Genomic DNA, 26,227 nt, shown 5'->3' with positions numbered 1-26,227 from the left:
AATGAAAAGGGGAAAACTACACAGAGCAAAACATTTAAAAAATGAAATCCTAGCTGACTGTCTCCCTCTCTCTCTCTCTCTCTCACACACACACGCACGCACACACACACACACACACACAGACACAGAGACAGGGTGTGTGTGTATGTGCATCTGTCTCATGTAGAAAATTACACCGCACTTATACAGCTTGCTCTGTATTTCCCACAAATATTCACAGGCACACATGCAAATATACATGTCCTTTGGGAGTTTTGACAAAGGCAGATTACTCATTTTGAGTTCAATCAGTTTTTTTGTTGCAGCTTTTAAAAGGAAGCATTGTTTGCAGAGTTTATTTAATGCCAACCTACAAGAAGCAGCAATTGAAAACATATGGCTCTTTCTCAAGCTACTCATGAACATCGAACAAAATGCTTTTTGGAAAGGGGGGGGGGGTGAGCTGCCTGGTTGTTTCTCGCTGTCCTTTTAAAAGCAGTCCTCTTAGCTATGAGGTCGAAGAGGACTCTGTGGAGATAGTTTTAATACTGTAGATTTGATTTCTAACAGGAGTGCTGATGTTATCAATCAACAAGATCAATATGTCAGGCAGCAGCTATCATTCTCACAACAGTGGATTTTACAGAACATACTTACAAAGCATTTGACCTACATAAAAGATCCCCCCCGTAGAAAAACGCACCTCCTCCTTAATCAGTAATTTTCCTGTTACATTGTATGGCCTATAGGCTGTATGTATCGCATAGTATAGAAAAGCAGACCACCTGGAAGGATGAGCATGGAGAGGCCGAGGGTTTTTCTAAAACTTGGACCGCATGGCTGACCTTGTGTAATGTTTTCATAAATATTACTGGTTTGGTTGCATTGCAAAGCCAATAAGATTCATCTCATCTCTCACATGCTTTGACAACCTGGTTGGTATAATAATAATCACGCATTATATATACACATAGCACAGATGGAAGTTCTAATTAAAGTAAGCATGTACTCAAAAAGACTGACATCCATGAAAGATTAAAAGGTTGTAATATCCATTTTAATCTGTTTGATTGGCACTTGTGGAATTAGATGAAGTATTCTAAAAAGGTATTTCTAGCTCATGGAAGTTTGCTCAGATAGGTCTTATGTCCCAAACAGATCATCGGTAATGAATGACCTATCTTATGTCGGTTGTGATTAATCCTTGGCAAAGAACAGGGAAATGATTGAATCATTTACTGTATTTCCTTTCAATAGCCTTTCTAAGAGCAATTGAATTAAAGTGCTGAACTGTTGCCATCAACAAACCTGCTTCACTGTCCAAGAGTGTGATTAAGGGAAATCAAAATGAAAGCATCACAGTCCCTCTCTCCTTCTTTCTCTCTCTCTCTTTCTCTCTCGCTCTCTCTCTCATACACACACACACACACACACACACACACACACACATCAAACTTCCGCCCCTCCGCTCACATTTGTTTCATGTAAGTGGGATGTTTGATATGAAGTGCACTTTCCATAAACTGCCCACAGAAAGGAGTTTAACAGGATCTGCCAAGGCCAATATACTGTACCTTGAGGGCAAATGAACCAGTAGATGGCCTCACAAACCAGGGCATGGCCTAAGGCCTCAGTCTCAGAGACAGCCCATACATTGGGACAGTACAGGACTGGGACTGTCATAACATGAGTTGACAAAACTAAGAAAATGTAGGTGTTTGATTAAACAGATGTTAAACATGTAAACACTAGTAATGATAAAGCATATAACATAACATGTGTTATATTCTTAAGAAACTGGCAGAGCTTTTGGCCTTAGAGTTTTTCTAACCCTAAATTGCATGGTCTGACCTATTGGTTGGCCTTCGTGTTTAAAAAAGGGGGATAATCTTAGGTTTTGACAGTGAGTTCCCTAAAGTGTGAGACATAGTGTGTGGAATATCACCTTTCCACCCAGGGAGACATAAGCTTCCATTGTTATTTCTCTTAGTTGCATACCTAGGCGCAACACGTGCCATAAAATCCTACCGATTATGTGAAAGTACGGCAACTGTGTCTGTAAATTTTGGACGAAAGAAAAGACCCCCAAGGGAACCAGAAAGAAGCTAAACGTCACGGGTGATGTAAGGCTCTGAATGTCCTGTGTTGAGTGCCAGTTTTACTTTCTCTTTCTTTGCCTTTTAGACTTTCTTTTATACTTTCTTTTTTTGACACTTGTGGTACTCCATATGTTTCTTGTTAAGCCCCAAGTTGTCAAGTTGGACCTAATGCCAGGTTTTATACCAGAGCTGCACAGAGGTGTGCCAGGACACAAGAGAAGACATAATAACCAATGACAGCCTTGGCTTTATTGATTCAGTTTTTAGGGACTCTTTTAGCTCAGATGATAATCAATAGTTTTGTCAACAAGTGCTCCTTCTGAATCAAATCAAATATGTTTTTGTTGATTTACACACAGACTGAAAGCTCATGTAATTTCCATCATAACTCATTGCCATCATGTCTCCTTTTACTGATGTTGATTGAACAGCCTGTTTGAACACTGTCATATGTGGTGAGGGCATTAATGTATTGCTACTGTCATTACCCTAACTTTGCCCAGTTCAACCATCCACCCCCCCCCCCCCCCCCCCCCCTTGACCCACACACTCTAATCTCCAAAGCAGCCATTTGGGAAGAGAGCGAATCTCATGCTGGTCTTGTTAAAATCACCCCCTTGCGTTTGGCAGTCACATATGGACCAAATTACTACCCAGTGAAGTTGACACAGGATTCATTTCACCAAGTGAGATGGGGCAGGCCAGCAGGCTGAGCACTGCAGGTAGACCTCACACGGACACTTAGAGTCAGGGAAAGATTTCATACACCTCACGGTTTTGAAAATATGACTCTGTAGATCTTAAGAATCAGGATCTGGCCCAGGTCCTGGCTAAAACACTTTCCTCAAGGGATGTCAAAATATAGAGCACTACAACAGGTTGAAAGGCTGGTTGAATGGTAAAGAGGTCAAAAGTGCATGTTTGCTTTTGAATGTATAGTGTAGATTTACCCACTTGGAATCCATTACCCATTTCCTCTCCAACCTGTACGAGGACAGGTCAGTGAAAGTGATACTTCACAGACACATGGCATACCTACTGTACTGGTGACTGTCTTGTTATTATTATTACTCTCACTAACCTATTTCCAGGTTTAGAAACACTCTGGACTAAGATTTCATTTAACAGAGACTGGATGCATTTGTAGGTTACAAATGTGTTTCCGCTACAGCACACCTTGAAGCTCTGCCAGTATACTGTTTATATCAGACCTCCAACCCTGACCAGGACTCTGAGATCACCAGATCACCAACCCTGACCAGGACTCTGAGATCACCAGATCACCAACCCTGACCAGGACTCTGAGATCACCAGATCACCAACCCTGACCAGGACTCGATCAAACAGAAAAAGAAGCTGATGAGCTCTACTGTATGACAGCTTCTAATAAAAGTTCATTCTGTGCATGTTAACTCATAACAGCTGTGTCTTCTACTCTTGCATGTCTGTTTAGAAAGTCTGTTTCTCAGTACACATGACACAGGTTATACTAATGAATGCAAGCAATAATCATAAGGTATGTGTCAATTACAAGAACACAATGCATCATGTTGTAACGTTCTCTGCAGATATTTAACAACCTGTCATGTGTCCTCCACATCCACACACACATGCATAAGGGAGGGGGATTGGGTCAGCTGGACATTTCTCAAGAAGTGACACTGCTTGCAACTGTTGCTCGTTAGCTTGGTTTGCACAGGATGGAAGAGGAAGGACAGTCACATTTAACCTTCAGTAAAATGAGTTATGCTCTAGTTATCTAACTCGTAACGTCCAAGAAGCGGCAGAGGCACAGCGGTGGAGAGTAAGAACATGTGTGTGTGTGTGTGTGAGAGAGTTGGATGCTAGGCTGGGCCAGCGTGTTAGCTCGCCTTCCCTGCTCTGTTTGGTCTTCATTAGCGAGGCTGTTCCATGATAGCAATCAGTACCATTCGGCCACTTCCCCCATCGGGGAGGGAGACGCTTAACCAGTTTCCGCGAAACCCAAGATGCTGCTTGTTAAAAAGTTTACAGTCGTTTTTCAAAGAGTCCCGCTTGAGAAGACTCATGTGTTTCACTGATGCAGTGTGATGCGTCATTAAAAATACAGGCCACATATACGCTGCAGGGTGACTTGGGTCATCTGTGCAGTATGCAAACTCTGGTTATGTACCAAGTGACTCAGTGAGACGATGGTGTAGTTTGCTTTTTTGGTGACATTTGGGTTGAGATTATCTGCTGTTTGCTCGGGCATACTTTATGTACATCTGCACATTTAGGCTGGCATGGGATGGCATTCAACAAACAGAATATTTCAAGTGAATCGAACACGCACAAGAGCCTCTCTGAGCTGGGTGTCTGTGGGTAGCAGAGTTATGTCCAGAACGGGAAGTCCCAGTGATGGCTTAAGTCACGTCTGAAGTTCTCACAAACACTGTAGCTTTTGTGTCAGTGGACAGATATACTGCATCTACGCACGCAACCAAAGATAACATTGCCAAACTGCTGAGAGTTTAGTGCTCTGTGGGCACCTCCAGTGTCAGGGTGAGATTTATTGTGATAGATTTTGGGTTGTGCGGCCAGAGTGAGTGACGTGTATAAATCGTTAATAAAGATGCCGTGTCGGGAATCGGAGGCGATTTCTCAGCATCTGTCAAGTTTGAAATAACAGAGGAGCTGTTAACCTTGGACGAAATTCAGGTGATCAGACTACAGTTACAATACATTTAGGGGCGTTTGTTACAAGCAGCTTTGTGTTTGCACAGAAATACTAGAAAGGTCTCTTTTTTAAAAGGTCTGTCTTGTCAGTAGTGAAAATGATGTCCTCTTCAGTCCATGACATGTATTTGAAATGGGCCTGAGAGTGTGGAGGATTTGGTGTCCCCTGATCCGTGCCCTCCAATGGTTTATGTTTGCGGCTGTTATTTCCAGACACTTCATCAACTATGCTGAGGGATTGTAATCTGGGTGGACCTGCTTCTCCACCTCTGTGGTTGGTCATGGTACTTCTGAAACATCTGATTGACAGACCAGTGATCTTTGGTGTCTTTCACCTTTCAATCACATTCCATGGCCAAGGTCATTTATAATATAAGCCTTATAGAAGACCAGGTTCTTTAGCAGGTTTTAAAATACACCAATGCGAAACAGTATGGAAATATGAACTCTTAAGGAATGTGTTTGTTTTCTGTGTGGTCTAGGCATCATTGAGTGTGTGTAAATATGCCTAAAGTATATCCACTGAATAATCCCCTAAGTCTAATGACTGAAAATGAGTCAGCAGTAGTACAACTCAGCTGTCCTCAGTATAAACTACATTCATACTAGCCAAATGTGGTCTTTTGCATCTGCCAGCAAAATTTGTACCAGTAAATGAAAGCTTCAATTTCAACACTGTACAGCTGGAAAACAAAAGGACCATCTTTTACCATATGAAGCAAACTATGAATCAGTGTGACCGCAAGTGTTTCACCTTATCAACCGTAAACAGGCTCCGGCACAGGTGTGCCTCCCCGCACTTTCATGTCTGACATGGCATCACCAACACCTCCTCTTCACTTCCACCTGCGCTCGGGTTGGACCCCTTCAAAGCTCACATTGCTAGCCCCTCGAAACCGTTTATTACAAGGGCAATATTTCCTGCCGCCTGATAAAAGATCTTGACATTGATCTCAAGCGTCTCCTGCTCTGACCCCATAGTAGCTTGCGCTGCAGTCATCAAACGGTACCGCTGAGGCAGAGCCAAAACAGAGAGGGAGAGAGAGAGAGTGAGAGAGAGAGAGAGAGAGAGAGAGGGCGGGAAAGAGAGAGATACAGAGCTCAAGTGTGCCAAGGCAGCAGGAGGAAGCTGTATTGCAGGGCCCTGTGAGGGTGCTACTTGGCTGTCTACAGAGAAGCAAACTATTCCCCCATGGGAGCTGAGACTAAAGGCAGCTGAGCGTGCCAGCTCAGATCTACAATATTTATCATGTGATTCCAAAAAACATTTCATCTGCAGGGGGTGGCGTGGAGGGGGGAGGAGATTACATAACAAAAGGACAGAGGATCCATTCAGCACTATTTGCTTTGTCACATCTCCTGTTTTTGATTAAGTCTAACAAGGGGGCATTGCATCCCCAACAAGCTCTTGTACACTGATTGTTTCCTTTGTACCAGACAACCCCCCCTACCGCACAAATTGTCTTGAAGGTGCCAACACTTACTGGACCTGTGGGTGATGAATTTCTCGGGTCTTTTTAGGTGATTTCTCTTTTTGTACACTGATCCAAGACCAACACTGGTGACATTCTGCAGGACATCTGAAAAACAGCCCTTGCTTACATTAAGTGGACCATTCATCCTTCTTCTCAGTGGGTGAGCGTACACTCTGGTGAAAGATTTCTTCTAGAAGTAAAGCCACAATGCAAATTAGGATGCCATCCCCAGTGAAATAATTGAATAAATGTAGACATTGTGAAAACTCAACAGTTCTTATGTAAAGCCTTTATGAACTTTTCTTCAAATGAGTTACTCTTGGCATTATATTGTAGGTTTCCTAAGTGATGTGGATAGATGACTATAGTTCAGCCGAGGCCTTTGCCCCTTTATTTGCAAAAGCATATTTTACAAGGGCACTCATGAAATCCATGGTGGCAGAGGGTGTTAATCTTGGGCTTGAACACACTTAGGTTCTCCTGTTACTGTTTCGGTGTGTATTAGGTTACATTATGGCCCTCAGTGAAACGTTTCATACCCTTATAAAAGGGGAGGTAGGGACAAGGTGCTAGGTAGTTATTTCCAGGTCATGTGATCTCGTGTCCATAAATTGGTTCAGTGCTTTTTCAAGGTCCTAAGGAGAAGTGTAGAAACAGAGAGGACCGGGAACTAATCCACTAATGTTGTGCAAGTAAAGACGAGAAGCAGAAAAACAGACTGCAGCTGAAACCACATCGGGCTCCTTGAGGTACCAGGCCACCAGGACCAGAGCATTGCCATGAATTACTTCAACACACACAGTGGCGTAACCACATGGTTAGACTGGTGAATCACAGCATTTCAGATTTATCAACTTTCATTAAAATGCACCTCATTTGTGTTTCAAATCACCATGCACCACAGGCACTGAGCTGGCCCATCATTGTGCACACCCATGTCAACATCAGTGTGTACATCCATGCCAACATCAGTGTGCACGTCCATATGATGTGATTCTGTCTGTACACGTAAATGTGTATCATAATGTGATTCTGTGACTTTTCACTGTGGCCACGGAATTAATGTGTGTCCACAAGCTCTGATCTCTACTGTTCTGTTCAAATGAAAGGAATGATGGCTCCATGATGCTTTCAGTATAACTCAGAGAGAACATGCTCTTGAGGTCATGTTGGTGTTAGTTTGCTGGTCTGGAGCAGATACTGTGTAAATACTAGGTGTTCAAAGTGGTTTAAGAATCAAGATAAAAAGTCTGACATTTCCTTTTCCGTTAAGGTGATGAGCATCAAGCGCCCATTAGAGAAATGATTAATTCTACAGGACCAGACATCCTTGTGAATCTCCTTGTCCTTAGATATGGACTGGACCTTGCAGCCTCATAAAAAGGCTGTCTGAGTAGGAACATCGTGTCTTTGCTTCTCTTCAGTGTAAGACATGAACAGATAACTTACAGCCTGGTGAGGTGAAAGGGGGAACGAGAGGTAAATCCTTCAGATCACTCAGATTCAGATGAACTGAAGTGCATCCTTCAGCACGTCAGCACGTCCCATAACTCTTGCCCCAACCTGTAGGCCTTAGGTTAAGGAATACCATACACATTATTTTGCTGTCCAAACTGAGAGAGGATGAATGAACACATTAATAAACAGTTCCTGATGAATGAACAAAGAATAAATGAACAAAATGGACATGTACAAAACAGATGCAAAACGTCAAATTAAACTTATGAATGAAAACAAGTTTATACACAGAAAACAAGTTTATACAGTTATATGTTCTGAGGACTAAGGGTTAAGAAACTTTGGACTTTGGCAAGCTGCCTGGATCCTCTTGAGAAACATGTAGATCGTTCTATTCTAATACACTATCAATCAGTTATTAGTCTATTACACCACTTAATTGTGTCCATGATGAAAGACTGATTCTTCGGCCATGCCAGGTCAAGCACTACCAGTTAAAACAAATACACCCTTCAGCTGTGTCTGCAATGTGTGCAGAGGGGATGACAGATTCATGACCCTTTTTTAAAACCCACACATTACCCTGCAAGACAAGTAGAGCTCTTTTGTATTTGTTTTTTTTACTATCCTCCACGACACACTTATCTCCATTTTATTCAGAATCTAAATTGTACGCATCATTTGACTGATGACATGCTACTGTCTTTTGTATGCCACAAAGTGACACAGCCCATGAACAATTTATCATCTATCCACCAATCACACTGGCAACATGAAGAATAAATACAGGTCTGCCAATTTAAATACAGCATCCTTTGCCAGAACACATAATGATTCTGTGGTAAATCATGTGGCATTGCCCTGGAGTAAATTATTTTCTCAAGTTGTAAACTTAAGACTTCTGTAAGCTACTTACATTTGGCTATAAGGCAAACACTGATGAAATGGTCATGGCAAAGAATACAAATAAGGATAACAAAGATCCATTTTCAAACTTTGACCTCAAAAGTACATACATTTTTTTCTTGAATCAACCAGAAAACACATTAGTCAGAAATACAGAAGCATGACATCTTTTATCAGGTTGTCTGCTACATCACAAGAACACTTGTGGTGATTTTTTCAGAAATGAGAGTATGATGAATCAAGTAAGACTGAAATATATCTTTAGGATCATGCCATCTCTTCAGGTCACAGAAAAACCGTCTCAATAAAAAAATACAACAAATATGCTTTTATTGACATGACAGACTTTCTTGGTTCAATAAACCATGTGTTTTAATTAAAAAAAAAAGAAAACTGTCAAAAATTATCCCCTTTATGATCCCCCCCCCCCCCATCATGATATTACTGAACAAACAAACTTGGTCTTATTATTTGAAATCACAGGAGCATCATATTGGTAATAAGAATGCACATCTATGAACAAATGCACATCTATGAACAAATATGTATCTGTTACTTGTGAGCTATAATGTACTGACATCCTCAATAACTCTGCAATGTTGTCCCTTGTTACTGTTACCCCCCCCCCCCCCCAAAGACATCTGGTTGATAAAGTGGCAAGCTAATGGTAGTGACATGAAGATATACCAATGGGACACTGCATAGGGAGCAACAAAGAAAAGATCATGTTTACAAAAAGTAGGTCCGCAAGGCAAACGCTGTACGCACAGGATGTCCAGCACACTCCCTGGGCAGAACTACTGTGCTTCAATGGGACCCCAGCTCAGACCAGACAATGGAGTCCAAATGTTGATAAGTCACACATCTTGCTTTGGCCTCCCCCCCCTTCCTCTAGATGTTTAAAGTCCTTGTTGTGCCATCCATTGCTACTCCGAGAATAAAATGGTGAAGGCCATTACGATACAGCAGACGGCAACATAAGGACTCTTCCTCTCACCTGAAATGACGAGAAGAAGCAAAGTCAGAGAGGGCATTCAATGGATGGATAATTGGGTTGCATATTCAAAGGATCAGTCTTACCTATTCTTGCACATTTCCAGAATATGCCCAGGAACCTGTAAGGGGGGAAGAGACGTGAGATTAGTAATACTCAAAGGATAAACGATAGGCATCCATTTTTCTCCACAATTGCCAATCTAATCATTAGTCTCAATAGATGGTCGTGTGATGTTTCTGACCACTTACATGTACTGAACGTGTTACAGAACATGTACGGAAGCTCTAAACTGATCAAAAACCTAATCATGCATTTTCACAAACAAATACCATGGAGGATCATTTCTTAGACAACCATCATTTAATCTCAAATAATCTAAAAAGCAGAACATTATCAGATGGGAACTGACTAAGGGGCTCAAACTTTTAATTATACTTCCTATCCCTTGAGCAAAGCTCAGAACAAACTCCCAAAAATGCATAAACAGCAGTCAGAGGATTAAGAATTAATCAAATGTCACCCCTAACAGTTAGACGAGATTTAATTTCACTTCAGTAATTAAGAAATCCCAGTTAAAAAAACGGTCATATTGCAAAACTGTACCACTACAATTGATCTTGCACTAGATAATGGCAACCAAAACAGTTACCAGAGCCATAGAAAAAGTAAAAATTTCACGTTTCTGACTTTCCGTTGCGACAATTCAAACAAAACAGTGACCACTAGTTCTTGCATTCTTCAATACCGGCAACCCATTAAGTGTGATCGGAAATGTTGGAGCGAACTCTCTGGTGTGTGTGTGTGTGTTGGAAGGAATTAGGGGTGAGCGCTTAAACGACTGGTGTGCCTGCGGGGGCCAAAACAAGCCTCCATGCCTACGACAGCCATGATCGTGGAGGTAAAGACAGACCCTGGAGGAGATACATTCTCTCGGCTGAAACATTCTCCTTTGACAGAAACAACAAACAGCAGTGACAAAGTGGACCCCCAGACAATAACCTGAGGTTTCCTCTGGGAGGCCAGTGTGGGTGTTCTCCACCGAGGCTTGTCTATTTGGGAAACTTTTCTCCTCATTAAACACTAGTAAATTCTCAGACATCAGCACATTTCATCTCCTGCTACTGATCAATGTTTTGGAGATAGTGACAGATTTGAAGTCATACAAACTTAATTAATTAATTCAATTAGTTTGAATAAGTTCAACAGTAAAAGTAAAAGTAATTTGAATAGTAAACAAAAATGGATTGTACCATCACCTACTGGGATTGAGGAATATGTTCAATTCTAGTACCATGACATCCTCAACATTGAAATAGTTGCAAAACTGGTGTTGGTGAATACAAGGCCCAACCAACATTGGGGTGCTAACCCTATTACTTGAGTGCCAAACGTATCTGGTTCATTTGTCTTGGAAAATGCATGTATTTGTGGGGATCAGACCACTGGCTGATAATAATCCCCTTCATTTCCTTGCCCTACTATCTGACATCCAAACATGTGGAAAACATCTTGTTGTCTTTAGCCTCACATAAAAAGTGTCTTCGAAAGGGGGAGGGGGGGGGGGGGGGGGGGGGGGGGTTAGAGATCCTTTCCTTGAGAAAAATACTGATCTAAGAGGAAGCTACATGGTTCATCATACCTTTGACGAAACAATCATTGATCAATGATTAAACCATCTAATACAAATGTGATTCTTTATTGTTATTGTTACTAGGCTTTGACCTCATTAATATGGTAAATATCCAAAGTATCATGTATGAGACACTGCGGGAAGGTCTTAGATCATAACATACATACCCAGTTTTATTCTTATCTAGTAGACTCGGCATTAATGCACGGAGGTATGCACATGTGCAAATGAGCAACAGGATAACCGTGAGGAGGCTCTGGAAATTAAAAATGGCAGACTGCGGGATAGAACAGAAGGTGATAAATGTCAATTATAAACACACAACCTACAACAACTTAGAAGACTGGCAGGATTAAGTAGACTTTCGTTATATCTTTGTAATCAGCCAAATATTGCCTGTAACTATCTACGCTGCAGTTATTTCTTTCTAACTGACAGGAACATCACAACTTTATGTTCCAACAAGGCAGTGCAGTAACTTACCTGCAATGCCTTGTGGACCACAGTAAATGGGACATCTAGTTTGCCCTCTATCATAACGTTAATAGTTCGATACACGAGTCAGTTGATACAGTTAACGTGAAGTAATATATACTTTGCTGCCACATCATTCATCTTTCTCGTAAATTTTAACCCTAGTCAACTCCTAATGACAGACTGTGCTGTAACGTTACCGGTGCTGGCTAATTCCGTTATAGCTAACTAAACCCTGTACCCACTTTATCTTAGCTGAATTTACCCATAGCTGCTTTTATGCAGAGATGTCTCCGAAATAAGTCAACAATATGAGTGAAAAACTATATGTCAATTGAGTAATATAGCTTTTAAATGAGGAGTTGTGGAATTCAACCCAATTAACGTTAGCCTACTGGCGTTAGCTATCTAGCTAGAGCAAGCTGCAAGACATGTTTGTTCGACAAAAACACTACAGCAACATCAGCACAACATAAACCAATATCCGCGAAACATTCTTATGATCCAGATTATAACGGCGATACACTTTTTAATGCAAGAAAAATGGAAAACTTCCATGTACGTTTGCCACAACAGCTGTCTTACCATTGCTCTTCTAGCCCAGACAGCCACCTCACACTTCCTGTGTTACCCTGGAAGTGACGTAGGGAATTTTAAACCGCAGGCTGATTCGTTTCGTCTTTCCACTCTTTCATGGGTAAGACACTGGAGGGATCTTACAATTGTAAAGCACTAAAGATTTGTTTAAAACTGTGGGGAATTTGTTCTGTCGAAAGTCAGCTACCTACTTAATCTGCGTGCTCATGTGAATCATGGTACCAAGATGATTACTGATCTTTTAGTATGTTTTGTAAGACACTGGACGTTCATGTTCTCATCCCACACGCTAACTGAACTTCGTACCATACGTATTTGACGTTGGGTGTCAAGCCTCTGGTCTAGCCGGTTTGTTTTCAACTCTCACGCGTTCTATAAATGTTGTCGTAAATATTAAAAGGTAAATATGCTACACAAACGGCTCTGTCTGTACTACCGAGGAACATTTATACAATATGCAACATCTGTTGTAGAGAAAGTAGATATGTAGAAGGTTTCCCATCAGAAAGTAGATGTAGTGCTGTATTTGAATCGTTTTGAAGCGTGCTGTGTTTGAAATCGTGAAAGTGAAATAACTGAGATTAAGATTTAGTTTAAATCTAAAACGAGAGGGCTGTGTGTTCAGTCAAGATTCATGGAATGCCCAGACATATTGGTAAATCCGGTTTTAAGCTTGCATTCAGAATGACACACCCACACAGTTCTTGACTTGAGGTTAAACTATTGCAGTAGTAATTCAATATTTAGGATAGGATTTAGGAATGCCATCCTTAAATCCACGAAGGGTTCTATATAATAGGTTCTTGTAATAGTCCGTGGTGTGTGTATTGGATGTGATTGTTGTAATGCTTTTCAATGCTTTGGGCACTTTTCTTGCAAACATATTCATTCAAATAGTGACAATCACAATTGGAGACAAGTGCACATCATTATTGTAGATTAAGAAGCCTTTCTATTTTATAGCGAAGCACCCCAAAGGTCTACTATAAACCTTTACTAAATTCATGAGTCTAAAATGTTCACTAAGGTCATGAGAGAGAATTGTATAATATCAAATTGGACAGTTTGATCTAGATCTAAAAGAGATTTTCTTATAAATTAGGCGTTTTGGGATTTCCAGTGGTGCAGGTGGCAAATCTCTAACTAGCAAAAAAGTATTAAGATGATTAGTGTGTGCTATGCTGTTAAACAAGTTGCAAGTAGTTAGACCTACAAACAAGGAATAGGCACTAAAATAAAACTAATATAGCTCATCTATCTCTCACTCTAACTCTCTGCGGTTGGCACAGACCTCTATTTTATGGGTATTGGGGTGTGCTCGCCTAGATCTTATACATGGATTGCTAAAATGTTTCATGGTCAGTGCTAGTGATCAATATCTTCTGCAGACTAAGTACATCTTTAATTATCCTTTTAAGGCGTGTTTATTGTCCTTTGATGCTGATGGACAGCCATTTACATAAATGTTGTAATTGGATTGCATTCGATTCAATATGCTGCTGTACAGTCTTCAGAGCAGGTCTTACTTCAGCAGCCTTCACCCAAAGACCCGACCCTCACGTTCACTTCTCAGCCTGCTCCCACGTCCTTATCTTTGTCTCTGACTTGAGTTGTTCCCTGTTTAGAAAGTGAGTGGGAGCCCAGCACGGGGGTTGAGAAAGTTGTTTGTTCAGCCCTGATCTCTTTCCCCTCCGCAGCGTGTAGCTGTTGGTCGCTAGCTGCTGCTTGTCTGCTGTCTCTGAGGCTCGTCAGGCAGGCCTGCCTGACACCAGAGTGTTGATAGTGGCCAGCTCTGCTCCCATACTCACGGTCAAGCATTGTTTCTTGAGCATGATGGATATGTGGGTCCTCAGCAAAGATAGGACCCCCTAAAAATGGGTCTCGTCCAAGTTTGGAAGAGTTCAGTTGTGGTGGCACTGAGGTGTGTGGTTGATGAGTTAAATTAAGGTTAGGGATAGTTATGAAATGTTGGTTGAAAGGCTCATGGCCTATTATGAAAGTCTATTCTCTTTTGGCAGTATGTTGCCTAAACTTGTGCAGTCTGCAGAGTTCCCTCATACCAACACTGAGAACATGGTATGCAGCTGAGCAGAATTCCTGTCGTGGACGTCTTTGAAGTGCTCCCCGTCCTAAACCCCCTGTGTTTGCTAGAACGTCTGTCATTACTGAGAGGGACATACTTTCTGTGCAGATGTTGCAGAGCCCCTAATGAATGGCTGCCCTGTTTTAAAGAGGTGAAGGTTTAATTCCTCCCTGTACGTGTGCTGTCACAATCTTTGCATAGGGTGACTGCTGTCCAGTGATTTACACTAGCCTTTTGCTCGGTGTCATCTAAAAGTTAGCCAGTTCGTCCTCAAATGTTTAGCCTATAGAGCAGGTGACAGCCAGGGTGATGAGGACTAGTGTGGATGAAACAGATGTGTTGATGATTTAAATGACTTGAAAGGCTCTATGTCATGCTCTATGTCATGCTAACTGCACGGTACTGCGGTGGATCAGGTTGCAAAGGTTATGTTGCACTCCTAACCTTTGAAGAGTAAAAAAAATGTAGTCTACCTGTTTGTAAATCAAGCTGCTAATCAGTCTGTTTTATTATAAGTCAGATAACTGGGTATGTAACCCTGTAATGACTAATCACTTGATGGACCACGGGAGTTGTTGGGACTATTTTGTTGAATATGTACACTTTTTTTACTTTATTTACTCTTTTGTTTTGTCTTGCAGCTCCGTATGGTGATGGAAGTCAGCCTTCGTCAGATCACTGTTGCCTCTGAGCCTGAGCGTACTTTCTTTCTCAAGGTCGAGTGGAAAGAGGACTTTGGAGCCGGATTTGTAGTTCTGCTGTGTGATGGAAGCTCTGCATGGACTGGAGAAGGTATTGACCATGATCTTTTGTGTCTTCCTTTCTCTCAGATGGGTTGTTATACAGAATCTACAGTATGTGCATCTAACACCCACTGACTTTTATCAAAGAAACAACAGGCTTGAAGTGGAGGTTGAGTGGTGCGATAGCACAAGCATACTGCTACTTGAAGCTCTCTTAGAGGATGAAGGGCCATGACTTCTGCTGGTGCTGATCCAGAAATCATTATTTAAACAGACATATTTAGACTTACAAAAGTATGAAATTAGTCTAAACAGTGGAGGGCTCTTGATGCTCTATTTTTAAAGTTAGGGTAATACGGCAGGTTACAAACATGTTCAAACTGACATGATAAATCCATAGGTTAAGTCTCTAACTGGGTCCCAACACCCCCATACAATAAAGATTTAGTTTGCTGTATGTTAATATGAGGTTAAAATGGATGTAGCTTGCTAGTAGAGGCCTACGTCCGTTAAGAATGTACTCTTATACCTAAATCTGAAAGGACCTCTGTTTCTGTTCTAAGGAATGTCGTGTGGTCTGTGACCCAGGGTTCATCTAGATTTGGGTTTGCCCACCTTACGAGACGCAGAGAGTTTTCTTAAAGCTACATTAGCGTTATTTTTCAGGTTATTGTCATGCTGAAAGAGAAGCTTCTGCATCTGTTTGATGTTGTGTGCTCTCTGTCATGCCTGTTTCTCAGTTTCGGCCATCCTTACTGCCACTATACATGTTATGCTCTCAGTACTATTCTTCACAATGGTGATGGTATTATCTAGGTGTTTGGCAGTCCCTTACCTGACTACAGTCCTTACTCACTTCCTGAGAGTGTCTGGTCGGCCAGGTCTCCAAAGAGTCCTGGTGCTTCAAGACCTTTTCTATTTTTATGAAGATGCATGTTGGCTGTCTCCTCCTGTCTTGACTTAGGCTACATATCCTTAGCACACAGCACTGTCATTCATGCAGGCAAATGTTATTTAGAGACGTGAATGCAATTTGTGTCTGTATGCATTAGTGCATATCCAATGTCTGAACGTGTTTGTGCTTTGCCCAGTCTCTGAGGAGGAGGTTTCCCATGAGGCCCAGGAGATGGAGATGGCAAGGGATAGGTATGTGGACGACCTCCAGCTGGCTCTGACCGGCGAGGGCCCGGCGGCCCTCGACTACACCTTCCACCTGACAGCTGAGCGGGGCCAGGGGGGGAGAGGAAGCACCATGGGACTCCACCTGTCTTACGAGAAGGTGCAGAAAGACATCTCAGTGAGTACAGGGCCCCCCTCTTTTCTCTCCCTCCATCCCTGCATTTTTCCCTCACTGGCTTCACTCAGCCCATCACAATGATGTCATTCTCTGGGACCGATCATAATGCTGACATTGTGGTAAACACTCCCATGTAGATCTGATGCGCGTGTCAAACACAACTGCTTTCAAGTCCTAGATTCAGAGAGTAGTAATCATATGGCAGTCGGCCTCTTTAAAGATGCAGTCCGCGATTCAGTTTTGCGGAAGGTGTTGATAATTGTACTCAACAGGCAATCAAATGACACCCCTCTCCTCCGTGCTCTGTTGATTGGCTGGGATTGTTTATGGATCGGTCCGAGCCACTATGTTCATTTCCCATCGACAGCGCCAGGATTGTGTACGAACACCAAACTTGTTTTGAGAGCACGCACTGAACAGACAGCTAGAGGACCGTGAGGAGCAATTAGCTGAATTTGACAAAAAGTGATTAGAAAAAGTGATTAGAAGCACAGTCTGCGCCTTTAACTATTTATTGTCCTGTAGCCTATTGTATTAAGAGTGTGCAGAATCATGATAAACAGGGATTGGGAAACTGAGGAGTTAAACACAAATGTATTAATTTCTCTTTGGTGGGCTACTGCAGATAAACAGCTCCCTTGGTGATTGCCAGTTGTGAATGTTTCCCATTACCTCATAATGCATCAGCTCCTTTATTCTCATTTTGTGTCTGAAAGCGTTACAAAAGCTCTCCCCTGGGAGCTGTTATTTCAGTGGAGCTGCTAGCAGAGTTTATACATCTGTCCTTTGGACAGGATGGACACTTAGTATGGTCCCCACACTCAACATGCACACACAGTCTGTGTCTCAATCTGTTACTTAACGATGATAAATCTGTTACAAACCTATACCACGCACTAATCCTCTCGTGCTAAATACATTAGGGTCAGCAACAGGACAGTATAGGGTGTCTCATGACACAGATGAACACCTACCTAATAAATGAACCTTTGTTTATAGGGTGATCAAAAACGAGGACCATTTCAAATCACTTGATCTGGCTTTTGTAGTCCACTCCAAATGAGCCCTGTGAGCTTCATCAATGGCTAAAAAAAGACATAATTGAATTTAGCCTTGTGCAACAGAAGTCCCAGAATGTAGTCACATTTTCCCAGTTCATTTTTCAAGAGTCCATTTTTAGAACATCTTGGTTCTTAAAAGGGTGTAAATGAATGAATGCCTATTATTCCACCTACTACTCATTTGCAGCCACATGAAGGTCATCTTGACATTTGTTTGCTTTTTTTCCCCCATAACAAATCTGAAGTCATCAGTAATGTAAGAATTATTGTTCTGTCTGTGGTAGGCTGGGTGTGGATGTTCTACAGTCATTGCTCTTACTTCCATAGAGATGTACAAACCTTGATCTCTCCTCTCTTGCCTTTTCCCAGAAAATTAGCAGATTTGCAAGATGTTGGCACGTGAATGTGTGTATCTGTGTGCACCTTGAAGGTCCCTTCTTCCTGAGGTCTCTGATGTTCTGCCAACAGAGGGGAAGTGTTTAGGAAATCCACAATTTGGCTCTAATGTGATCAAGAGCAGTGCCCTATAAAAGTGAGTTGTGTGTGTTGTTTCCCAGGAAAGCTGTGGTACAAGGACATGTTTGAGAACGAGGCTTCATCTCTCAGTGTCATCTGATTGTTTGTTTTGCTACCATGGCAAATGTAGCGTTAAGGGCCTGGGGAGCCGCCGACCGCCATAACTCACACGAGGAGCTGGGAGAGCAGAACCTCCTCTTGTGAGGAGGAGACCAGAGGCCTCACTGCCACGGACACTCTGGGAAGCCTGACCTGCCCCATGAAGACAGGGCTGAGGTGTCAGACATGCTGCCAAGCCAAACAGCCCCGTGCTGGGGAGAGACAGCGGGCGAGCGTGGGGGCCTGATCCACTACCCTCTCTGGCAGGGAGCCGTCCTGATGTTCCTCACACCTTCAATTTAACCGCCACAGCTGTGACCAATCACGCCCCCGTCCCTTCGCTTGCCTTCCCGCTCTCGGTACCGCACCTGACCTCGTTATAAATATTATTGTGTGGAGTCAGTACTGATGGCCCTCTAAGCCCTTTTTGTTAGGTTTGCACAGTAGCAAAGCATGGCTGTGAAACAGTGACTCAGTGCAGTGGAGGGAGAAAAGCTGAGTGAGTGAAAAAAAAGGATCTGACATGTTAAAGATGTTGTGTGTGTATTTTCTTTTTTTTTTTTTTTTTGTGAAAAACTAGACCTATAACAACAACTTAGTTTTAAAGGTATAATAAAAGGCAACGTTCCTCAATATTCCCAAGCACTCCGTGGGCCCCATTTTAATGGTGTGGGCTGCTTTAGGCAATTGCAAGTGTAACCTCTGAAGTACATCAGTAGGAGGTGGGACAAGGAAGATTGCTTTTTCCATGTATGCAGTTACACTGGGTCTATATGAGTGGCGTGAAGTGGAATATGAATAATGAAATTCTGTCTACTAAGCCAATTTTGAACATGCACATAATGATTCCGTGTTTCACAGCAGAAGAGATGAGCCTGACAAGGGTACATCGTATTGCTTAATCCTCACAAATGCCTAATACAAGGAAACAAAACAAATGGATGGATGGGAACATTAGCTGACGGGGTACTTTTAGACTATACTATAAATACATTTTATAGTATGACAGACTTTAGTACTGTCAGGACCACCTGGTTGAAATGTACTTGTATGGACCTTCAGAAGATGGCAGGCAACGCAGCTGTGAGCTTGCCAGTGCATTAAAGCGTTTACAATATTAAAAGAGGGAACCTTTTGCTAGAGGGAAGAGAAGTGTCAGACCAGCTGTAGGCTACGTAATGCCATTCTCATCTTACCAACTGCTGGCAGAATGGCTAGATTGTCTGTTTGATCATTTGAAATGAACACATTAGCTTCTCATTAAATAATAATGCACCAAAGTTATTTGTGAGCAGTTAACTTGATTGTTAATATTATCAGTTAAGTTCTAGAGCTGCACTTAGCTGTGCTACATTTGGATGTTATTTTGGCGTAGTTTCATATTGTAACCTTCCTCACTAGCTGTATTATGTTTTTACTTATAGGCCTGTTGACTGTAATGTAGCTATTCTTGTTCTTGCTCAAGAAAAAGGTGATTTTACAGCTATTAGCCCATTCATTTGGCAGCCCAATGTGTGTCTAGGCTATAACATTATGTGCTCACATTGCCTAATGTGTGTCTAGGCTATGAAATTATGTTCATATAGCTTAATGTGTGGCTCGACTATAACATTATGTCACATAGCCAAGTCAAACGTGGATATGCGCGGAAAATGGTAGTGTTTGAGAATTGTGTCCAATTGCTGCACTGCTGGAAGTTGTGATTTTTAAAAATGAAAAGGTATACAAAAAGCACAGATGGTGTGTCCTTGTCAAATCACTATATTCGCTGCGGAAAGATAATTTAAATGTGTCTCTTCTCCTCAGAGGCCTTCGGCACATTTTTTACAGTATGTTGCATAATATCCTCACTCTCACTGATGCAAGCTTAAACTTTATTTTCTTTGCTCAGTTGCTAATTTATAATGGGTTGTTGGCACCATTCAGAATCCATTTTTTTCTCAGCACCACCCAAAGTCATGACCGTTGATGGTTTGGGGATTTTTTACGTTTCCTCTCTCCGTGGCTCCAGTGTCTGACCACAGATGAATACCAGGGTGGGTGTGGAGGGTGAAGTGCTCGCTGATGGATGTATCCTGTCCCTGTGCTGTCTTCCCAAAACGGGAGCTGGAGCCCTCTCTGTAGCCAGCTGTCTGCTCCCATTGTCACCTCCTCTGGTTCCTGACAGATTGGCATGGCGCTTGAGAGTTGGAGGCTCCACTGACTGACAAAATAGTCAGACGGGCTGTAGTTGACCTTATTTGACCATCGACGTTGGTGTCTGTCCATCCATACACCCATCTGTCCAAGCCCATGTCTGTGTTTATTTGTAGTTTGTTCTGAGACTCCAGACTGACTATTCAGTCATGCCCAGTGTTGAGTGTGTGTAAAGTGTGCTGCAACATCAGGGTTAACCTGTAGTGCTCTCGGTCGTGCTCTCACAGCCAGTGGGTCTGCTGCTTGTAGGCACAGGCAGGGGTTGCTGAGGAGGTCGTCTGAAAGGAGGTGATTTAGGCCCCCGTCCTTGATGAAGCCAGAGAGCGGCGAGGGAGCAGAGAAAGGAGGAGGAGGAGGGGGAGCCCGGGACGGGGACCGGTTGTCAGGACGATCAGCTTTCACATGGCAGGGAACCGTCTGAGACAGGAAGGGTTATCGTTGGCGCCGCAGGGAGCAGCAGCAGGGGTCCTCTGAAGAGTGCGCCAGTTAGCCCCGGCCGCTTTGATCACCGCTGTGTGGCCACTCTTTCACCGAGCTTTACATAAGTTTATGCACTCCTGCAAGCGCCCCGAGCCCTCTTCCCATCTGCGCTTCAAAAGGGGAGTGTGCCAGGGACACATAGATGTCTCAGACTGTCTTTTTTTTCCTTTTTGGTCTCTTCCAGTATTGCTGCTTGAATCAACTCGTGATTCAAGAGTGAGAGAGTTGAGATGAGATGTTCTGATTTTCATGGTTGCGTTCATGTCCAACATTTTGTTCCATTTGAATCCAAATTTAACAAAGAAGTTGCTGTGTGCAAATGACATCACTTGACGTCATTTGTACTGACAAGGCGTTGTTATACATTGGCAGGTGCTCACAGAGTACTTGACTTTGTTGGTCTGTCAGATAGATCTCACTGCCGATAATTCTCTTCCACTAAAAAGACATGGGCTGTGCAATAGTACAATATTGAGAGGATGCAGTATATTTTGCATTCGAGGTATCCCTAGCAGTTACAAGTAATTAGCAATAGTAATTAGCAGCAGTGTGACAGTGGTAACATAAATGCCATTGATGCTTTCAAAATGGCTGTGCAGAAGGTGCAGTGACTTTTAAAGTGACCCTCCCCTCCCTCTCAGTCCCCTCACCGTCCAATCTTGGCTCTTTTTGAAGTAATCCACAGTCCTTTTTTAAACCTCATGAGTCCAAGCTAAATTACACTATGGCACAGCATTTCTTGCAGGACCTGCTTATTGTGAGGTTCTCTGGACAAGACCTGGAGAGGCCAACACATGTTTTGTGTTACTATAGCGAGACGTAGTGAATGGGAATACACTGTTTTGTGTTACTATAGCGAGACTTTGTTTCAGAGAAAAGGGACGTTATGACACACTTTTAATTTTACAGAAGTGTGGAATAGGAAGTGTGTTTTTCAACTATGACATATTTTCCTTTCTACCTCATGCCATTATCTGATCATAAAGAGCATTTGCCATTGACAGTAGGTGCTGATCAGCCTCGTTTCTTGATGGTTTGATAATTGTATTCAGTCTGCACCTGTTCTGTTCTCTCAGAGGAACCGGAGTGACTGAAAGACAAACGCAGTACAGTGCACAGTGACTTGGTTCACTCTTGGGCCCCAGTGCTGTTTTAAGGGGTCAGCTGAGGTTATAGTCTTCAGTGGAAATCCATTCACCTCGGTTGTAATATCGGATGTCATGGTTGTCATTAAATGTGTGGTTCAAATGTTTGCTCACTGTAGTTTACGCAGAAAGTGTTTATATTTATGCTGATGTCTTTAAGCCTTTGCAGCTGTGTGGAGCGTTTCTCAAAGCCTCAGGACAAACAGCACGGGCTGGCAACCGTGAAGGCCCCCTTCGAGCTCGCTCTCGCTCTTGCTCTCACCACCTCACTCACTTTTGCCCATTTTTCCGCTCTGTCGTTCTTTTCATTCCTTAGCTGCAGTGCAGTGTAGGTGGACCTCTCATGGAAGTACATTAGCAGGTACATGATCTTCAATGTAGAGAAACTGTGTAAGAAATGTAGAAGAAAACATACTCTTGGAATCAGCCTGTCTGACTAAATCACTCTGTGTACACATCTTACTGTGTAAATCTGTGTAAGTTTGGCTTGGAAAGAATGTGGGATGAAAAATGCTCCCTGTTCAGTTTGGACTGGACAGATACAGTATGAGTGTAGAATTACTGTAGGTGTGGAACATGTAAGCATAGTGGATAGAGGTACTGTGCAGCAGATTATAGAAGGAAAAACACCTTTTGACCCTTACTATATTTCTTCAGCTTTTAAACTGGTAATTAAAGTTACTTAAAAATGTCTCAAGGGGGCGCTACCATCTAAATTAATTTATAACTTATAGTTTTATAACTTATACTTTTATAACTTCTACTTTTCATCTACATACCTATGGCAAAAAGAAGATCTACTCTTTGCTGTGGAGCTGCAGCATCGACCCCACAGCGAGGAGTCCTGCTACAAAGAAATTAGTCTAAAGGTAAAAAAGAGAATGGAGGCCATATGTTGAGCGTTTGCAAAACACCACTTGTGTCTTTGTTTCATTAGTGCGAAAGGTCTTTCCGCAGGGGGAAGATTACAGGTCCTGCTCATTTCTCTTTTTTGTCAAGGCTGGTGATCAGTGGGTATTGCAATATAGGCCCTACCTGCAGAAACAGTTACCTCTCTGTGTGTGCTGGGTCCTTGAAGAGTGGCCTCTAAAAAGGCATGAGCAAATGGTCAGGTTCAAGTTTGCAAAAAGCAGGTGTTTGGCCTGCCAGGGCAGCTCAGCTTTGCTGGAATAAATGAAACGTATTGACATGAAGTGTTTGAAGACGGCAGGTTTATTATAGTTGAGACTTCAACCCCACTGTAACCTTCTGAAGATTTAGGAACAGCCTGACTTCTGGTTCCCCAAACAGTTATTAGAGCTCACTGAAATTTCAGACAGGTGGACTGTCAAGAGCGGCCAGTCATGCAGAGTCAGCACACACACGCACGTGGACACACGCGGACACACACACACACACACACACACACACACACACACACACACACACACACAACACACATATCAAGGCATCTATAGTGACTTTTTCCTGAATAGTTTATCACATATGAGAGTTTTCCTGTTTCATTGCTGGAAACACACACTTCTTCAGAGAAAAAGGAATTTGTTGAGTTGTTTTCTCAACTCTTTGATTCCAGAGTAATGACTATCAGGCTATGTTCGTGTAAGGGGGTGCCCTCCAGAAACATTGTCTTGCTCGGCGGTCTTGTTCCCCTCACTGTTAATTGTTTAGTGTTTGCATGTGTTGGCACCATCCTGGCCTTTTCAAAAAGACATGTGGGAGCATTACTGGGGGTGTTTGCAGCATCAGAGTCCAAAATGTCCCAAAACACAAAGCCTTGAGTTTAGACAGTACCTACAGTACTCAACAGTACCAATAGACATGTGGATGCATTTAAACCGGAGTCATCAAGAGATAAATGGTTTTCAGTGCAATGCCAGCATTTACACTGACCAAAAATCATTTGGACAGATGAGAACCCTCTCCCAGTGTGTCCTCATGAAGGGCTATTGTGTCACATAGACAGATACACAGTGGCATTCTGGGAAGATCACCACTCTTCTCCAAATTCATTCTTTTTTTTTTTAACATGACCAATGAGTTCTGTGCCTGAGCATGAGGGAGGATTTGTTACCCAACGTGAAGTGATGTGAGTGCATGCTGGCCTCCTATCCATGTGGCCTCCAGCCTCAGGTGACCCGCTCTGTTTGGACAGCTATGGGGGGCGGCTGTGGGCCGCCCGTGGCATCAGCTCCCCGTGCCACCTCGAGCGGTCTGCTGGGAGACACCCGAGCTGTTTCTCCCAGCGGTGTCTCTCACTGGGGGTACCCTGGCATCTGTGGGAAGTCACTGATTGATTACAGTGACCGTCCTTAATACTTTCCAGACCGCGTGAGGAAACAATGCACTCTCTGTCGGGGTGGTCTCTGAGAAATGTCACTCTCGGTCACTGGTAGGCGGGTGGCAGCGCGGCATATTTCCTCTTTTCCGCTGTCATCAGGACGTTTCTTTGTTTCCAGGGTGTCCCCCTTGACTACCACACAGGGAGGACACCAACTACCCCAACCCTGACATAGAAGGTTTCAAAAAGAGGAATTCAGATATGCCACTGCAGTGGCAGTTGTGTAAATCCGGGATTATTTCAACAGGTTTTGCGTACAAGTTATTGCATTTAGATGACTGTGTGGGATGACACTACACGTACGTGTAGGCAGAAGTTCAATTGAGAGTTCAGAGGCTTCATGCAATAATATTGCGCATTTCAACTCCAGTGAGTCATACAGCTGTATTAAGCTGGAAGGTGGTGACCATTCTAGCCTTCTGCAGGGGACATGAACCTGATGGAAAAAATAATTGCTGATGGACACATTGCTTCCATGAGGGGACACACCTGATTGGCAATGTTGTGCAGACATCCTGTAGCCTTCACTGCACCTTGACTGGGTCATTTTTACATTAAATCTGTTTGTTTAGAAGGGCTCTGAGGGTTTACATCACATTGGATTTTGATGACATAATGGTTTGATTTGAGTGGACCTTCGTGATACAATCGCCAGTATAATGCAGACTGCCAAAGAATCTGAAGATGGCCAGACTTATCCAGTGATGATGGGAAAATGCTCAGTGTGCAAAACAGAGTTGGTCCTACTCTGTCACATTCATGCAACCTCAAAGCTCCCAGAATAATCCAGTTTATTTAAGGACAACTTTATCGATAATAGGCACATTATAACTTTAACACATGATTATTAGTGTCACCATTTGTCCTAGTTTTTCTTTCTGTTGAATCGTTTTAATTGAAGCTGAGTCATTGCTTTATGTGATGATGAGTCTGTTAAAATCCCTTCAGCCTGACAGTCCGATATTAAATGTCATGGAAATCATGGAATTGCTCGGAGTAGGATGGAAATCCGAGCTTCAGGCCAACCCCACGGCATGTGTAATGAAGGACCATTAACTCAACTGACATTCAGTCACATTGGTCAGCAGTAGCATTTGCTGTGAACTTAAGGAGATGATTTTGTGTGAGAGTGACCATTAGATGTTAGTCATAGGAAATGAACTAATATTTGGCTGAAGCGGAGAGTCCCGAGAGGCCTAGTCACCTAGGCGCGTGTCTCACGGGGCTGGCAGCAGCCACTGGAGGGTTGAGTCACTCTCCTCCATGTGTGTTCCTGCTCTCCTGGGATGGAACAGAAGCCCCTGTGGAAGTGTGCTGTCATTGGATCACTCTGCGACAGTCTGACAGGACGCACTGAGGTGCAGAGCTTTCTGGAAGTGTTTTAGCAATGCCATAACGTGGGAAACACTCCTAGCTGCTCAGATCTGCCATGCACTGTGCATAATTTTAGTGCACTGAAGATTTTTAGTGTACTGAGAAGTATATTCATCAGTTAATGATTTAAAAACATTTAAAAACAGTGGATGGGACTCATATGAGTTTGACTTGGGACCGTGCCAAGAGCTCACTGTTGGTTTGTGAAAAGAGATTTAGGAGTTGAAATGCATGCCTCTTTGTTTGTTTGTTTGTTTGTCACTAGTGACAGAATGTCACAGCATCCTCTCTTGGATTGTGTCCGTGTCAGAGACATCCGCCTCCAGGCTTCCCACTGCGGAGTGGCAGCCTTATCATCACGCGTCCTGTCTGGAGGGGGCAGGATGCTCTTGTGAAAGTGTCTGGCTCACGTTATCCTCGGCGCAGGTCATCTATTTGCGGATCAGGGGCCAATCCCAGCAGCTGAAGTGTCTTGTCGGAGGCCAGCTCGGATCACAGGGACCCTCCTGTGTTATCTCTCGAGTGCTGGGCCTTGGCAGAGGTTGTGAGAGTCTGGGCTGGCGCGGCCCTGGCTCACTGT

General features: G+C 42.9%; 1 protein-coding gene and 1 long non-coding RNA gene across 3 annotated transcripts; one reads left to right on the top strand and one right to left on the bottom strand.

Annotated features, from left to right (window-relative positions):
- Nucleotides 1-8,927: 8,927 nt before the first annotated feature.
- Nucleotides 8,928-12,410, bottom strand: tmem167a (transmembrane protein 167A). Its single transcript, XM_042705563.1, has 4 exons — nucleotides 12,301-12,410; nucleotides 11,409-11,518; nucleotides 9,695-9,729; nucleotides 8,928-9,611 (listed from the first exon to the last, which is right to left on the bottom strand). The coding sequence occupies exons 1-4, from the start codon at nucleotides 12,301-12,303 to the stop codon at nucleotides 9,541-9,543; spliced, it is 219 nt and encodes a 72-aa protein (XP_042561497.1). The 5' UTR covers nucleotides 12,304-12,410; the 3' UTR covers nucleotides 8,928-9,540.
- On the top strand, nucleotides 12,295-26,174 carry LOC122130797. Of its 2 annotated transcripts, XR_006151968.1 has the most exons (4): nucleotides 12,295-12,412; nucleotides 15,037-15,187; nucleotides 16,230-18,028; nucleotides 18,143-26,174. It is a non-coding gene; the product is annotated as an uncharacterized LOC122130797 (long non-coding RNA). The 2 variants fall into 2 exon arrangements; XR_006151967.1 differs by having other exon boundaries at nucleotides 12,303-12,412; nucleotides 16,230-26,174.
- Nucleotides 26,175-26,227: the final 53 nt, after the last annotated feature.

The sequence above is a fragment of the Clupea harengus genome, unplaced genomic scaffold, assembly GCF_900700415.2.
Source record: "Clupea harengus unplaced genomic scaffold, Ch_v2.0.2, whole genome shotgun sequence".
NCBI lineage: Eukaryota > Metazoa > Chordata > Actinopteri > Clupeiformes > Clupeidae > Clupea > Clupea harengus.
Note: the sequence above shows the minus strand (reverse complement) of the source record. Positions and strands in the feature narration are given on the sequence as shown.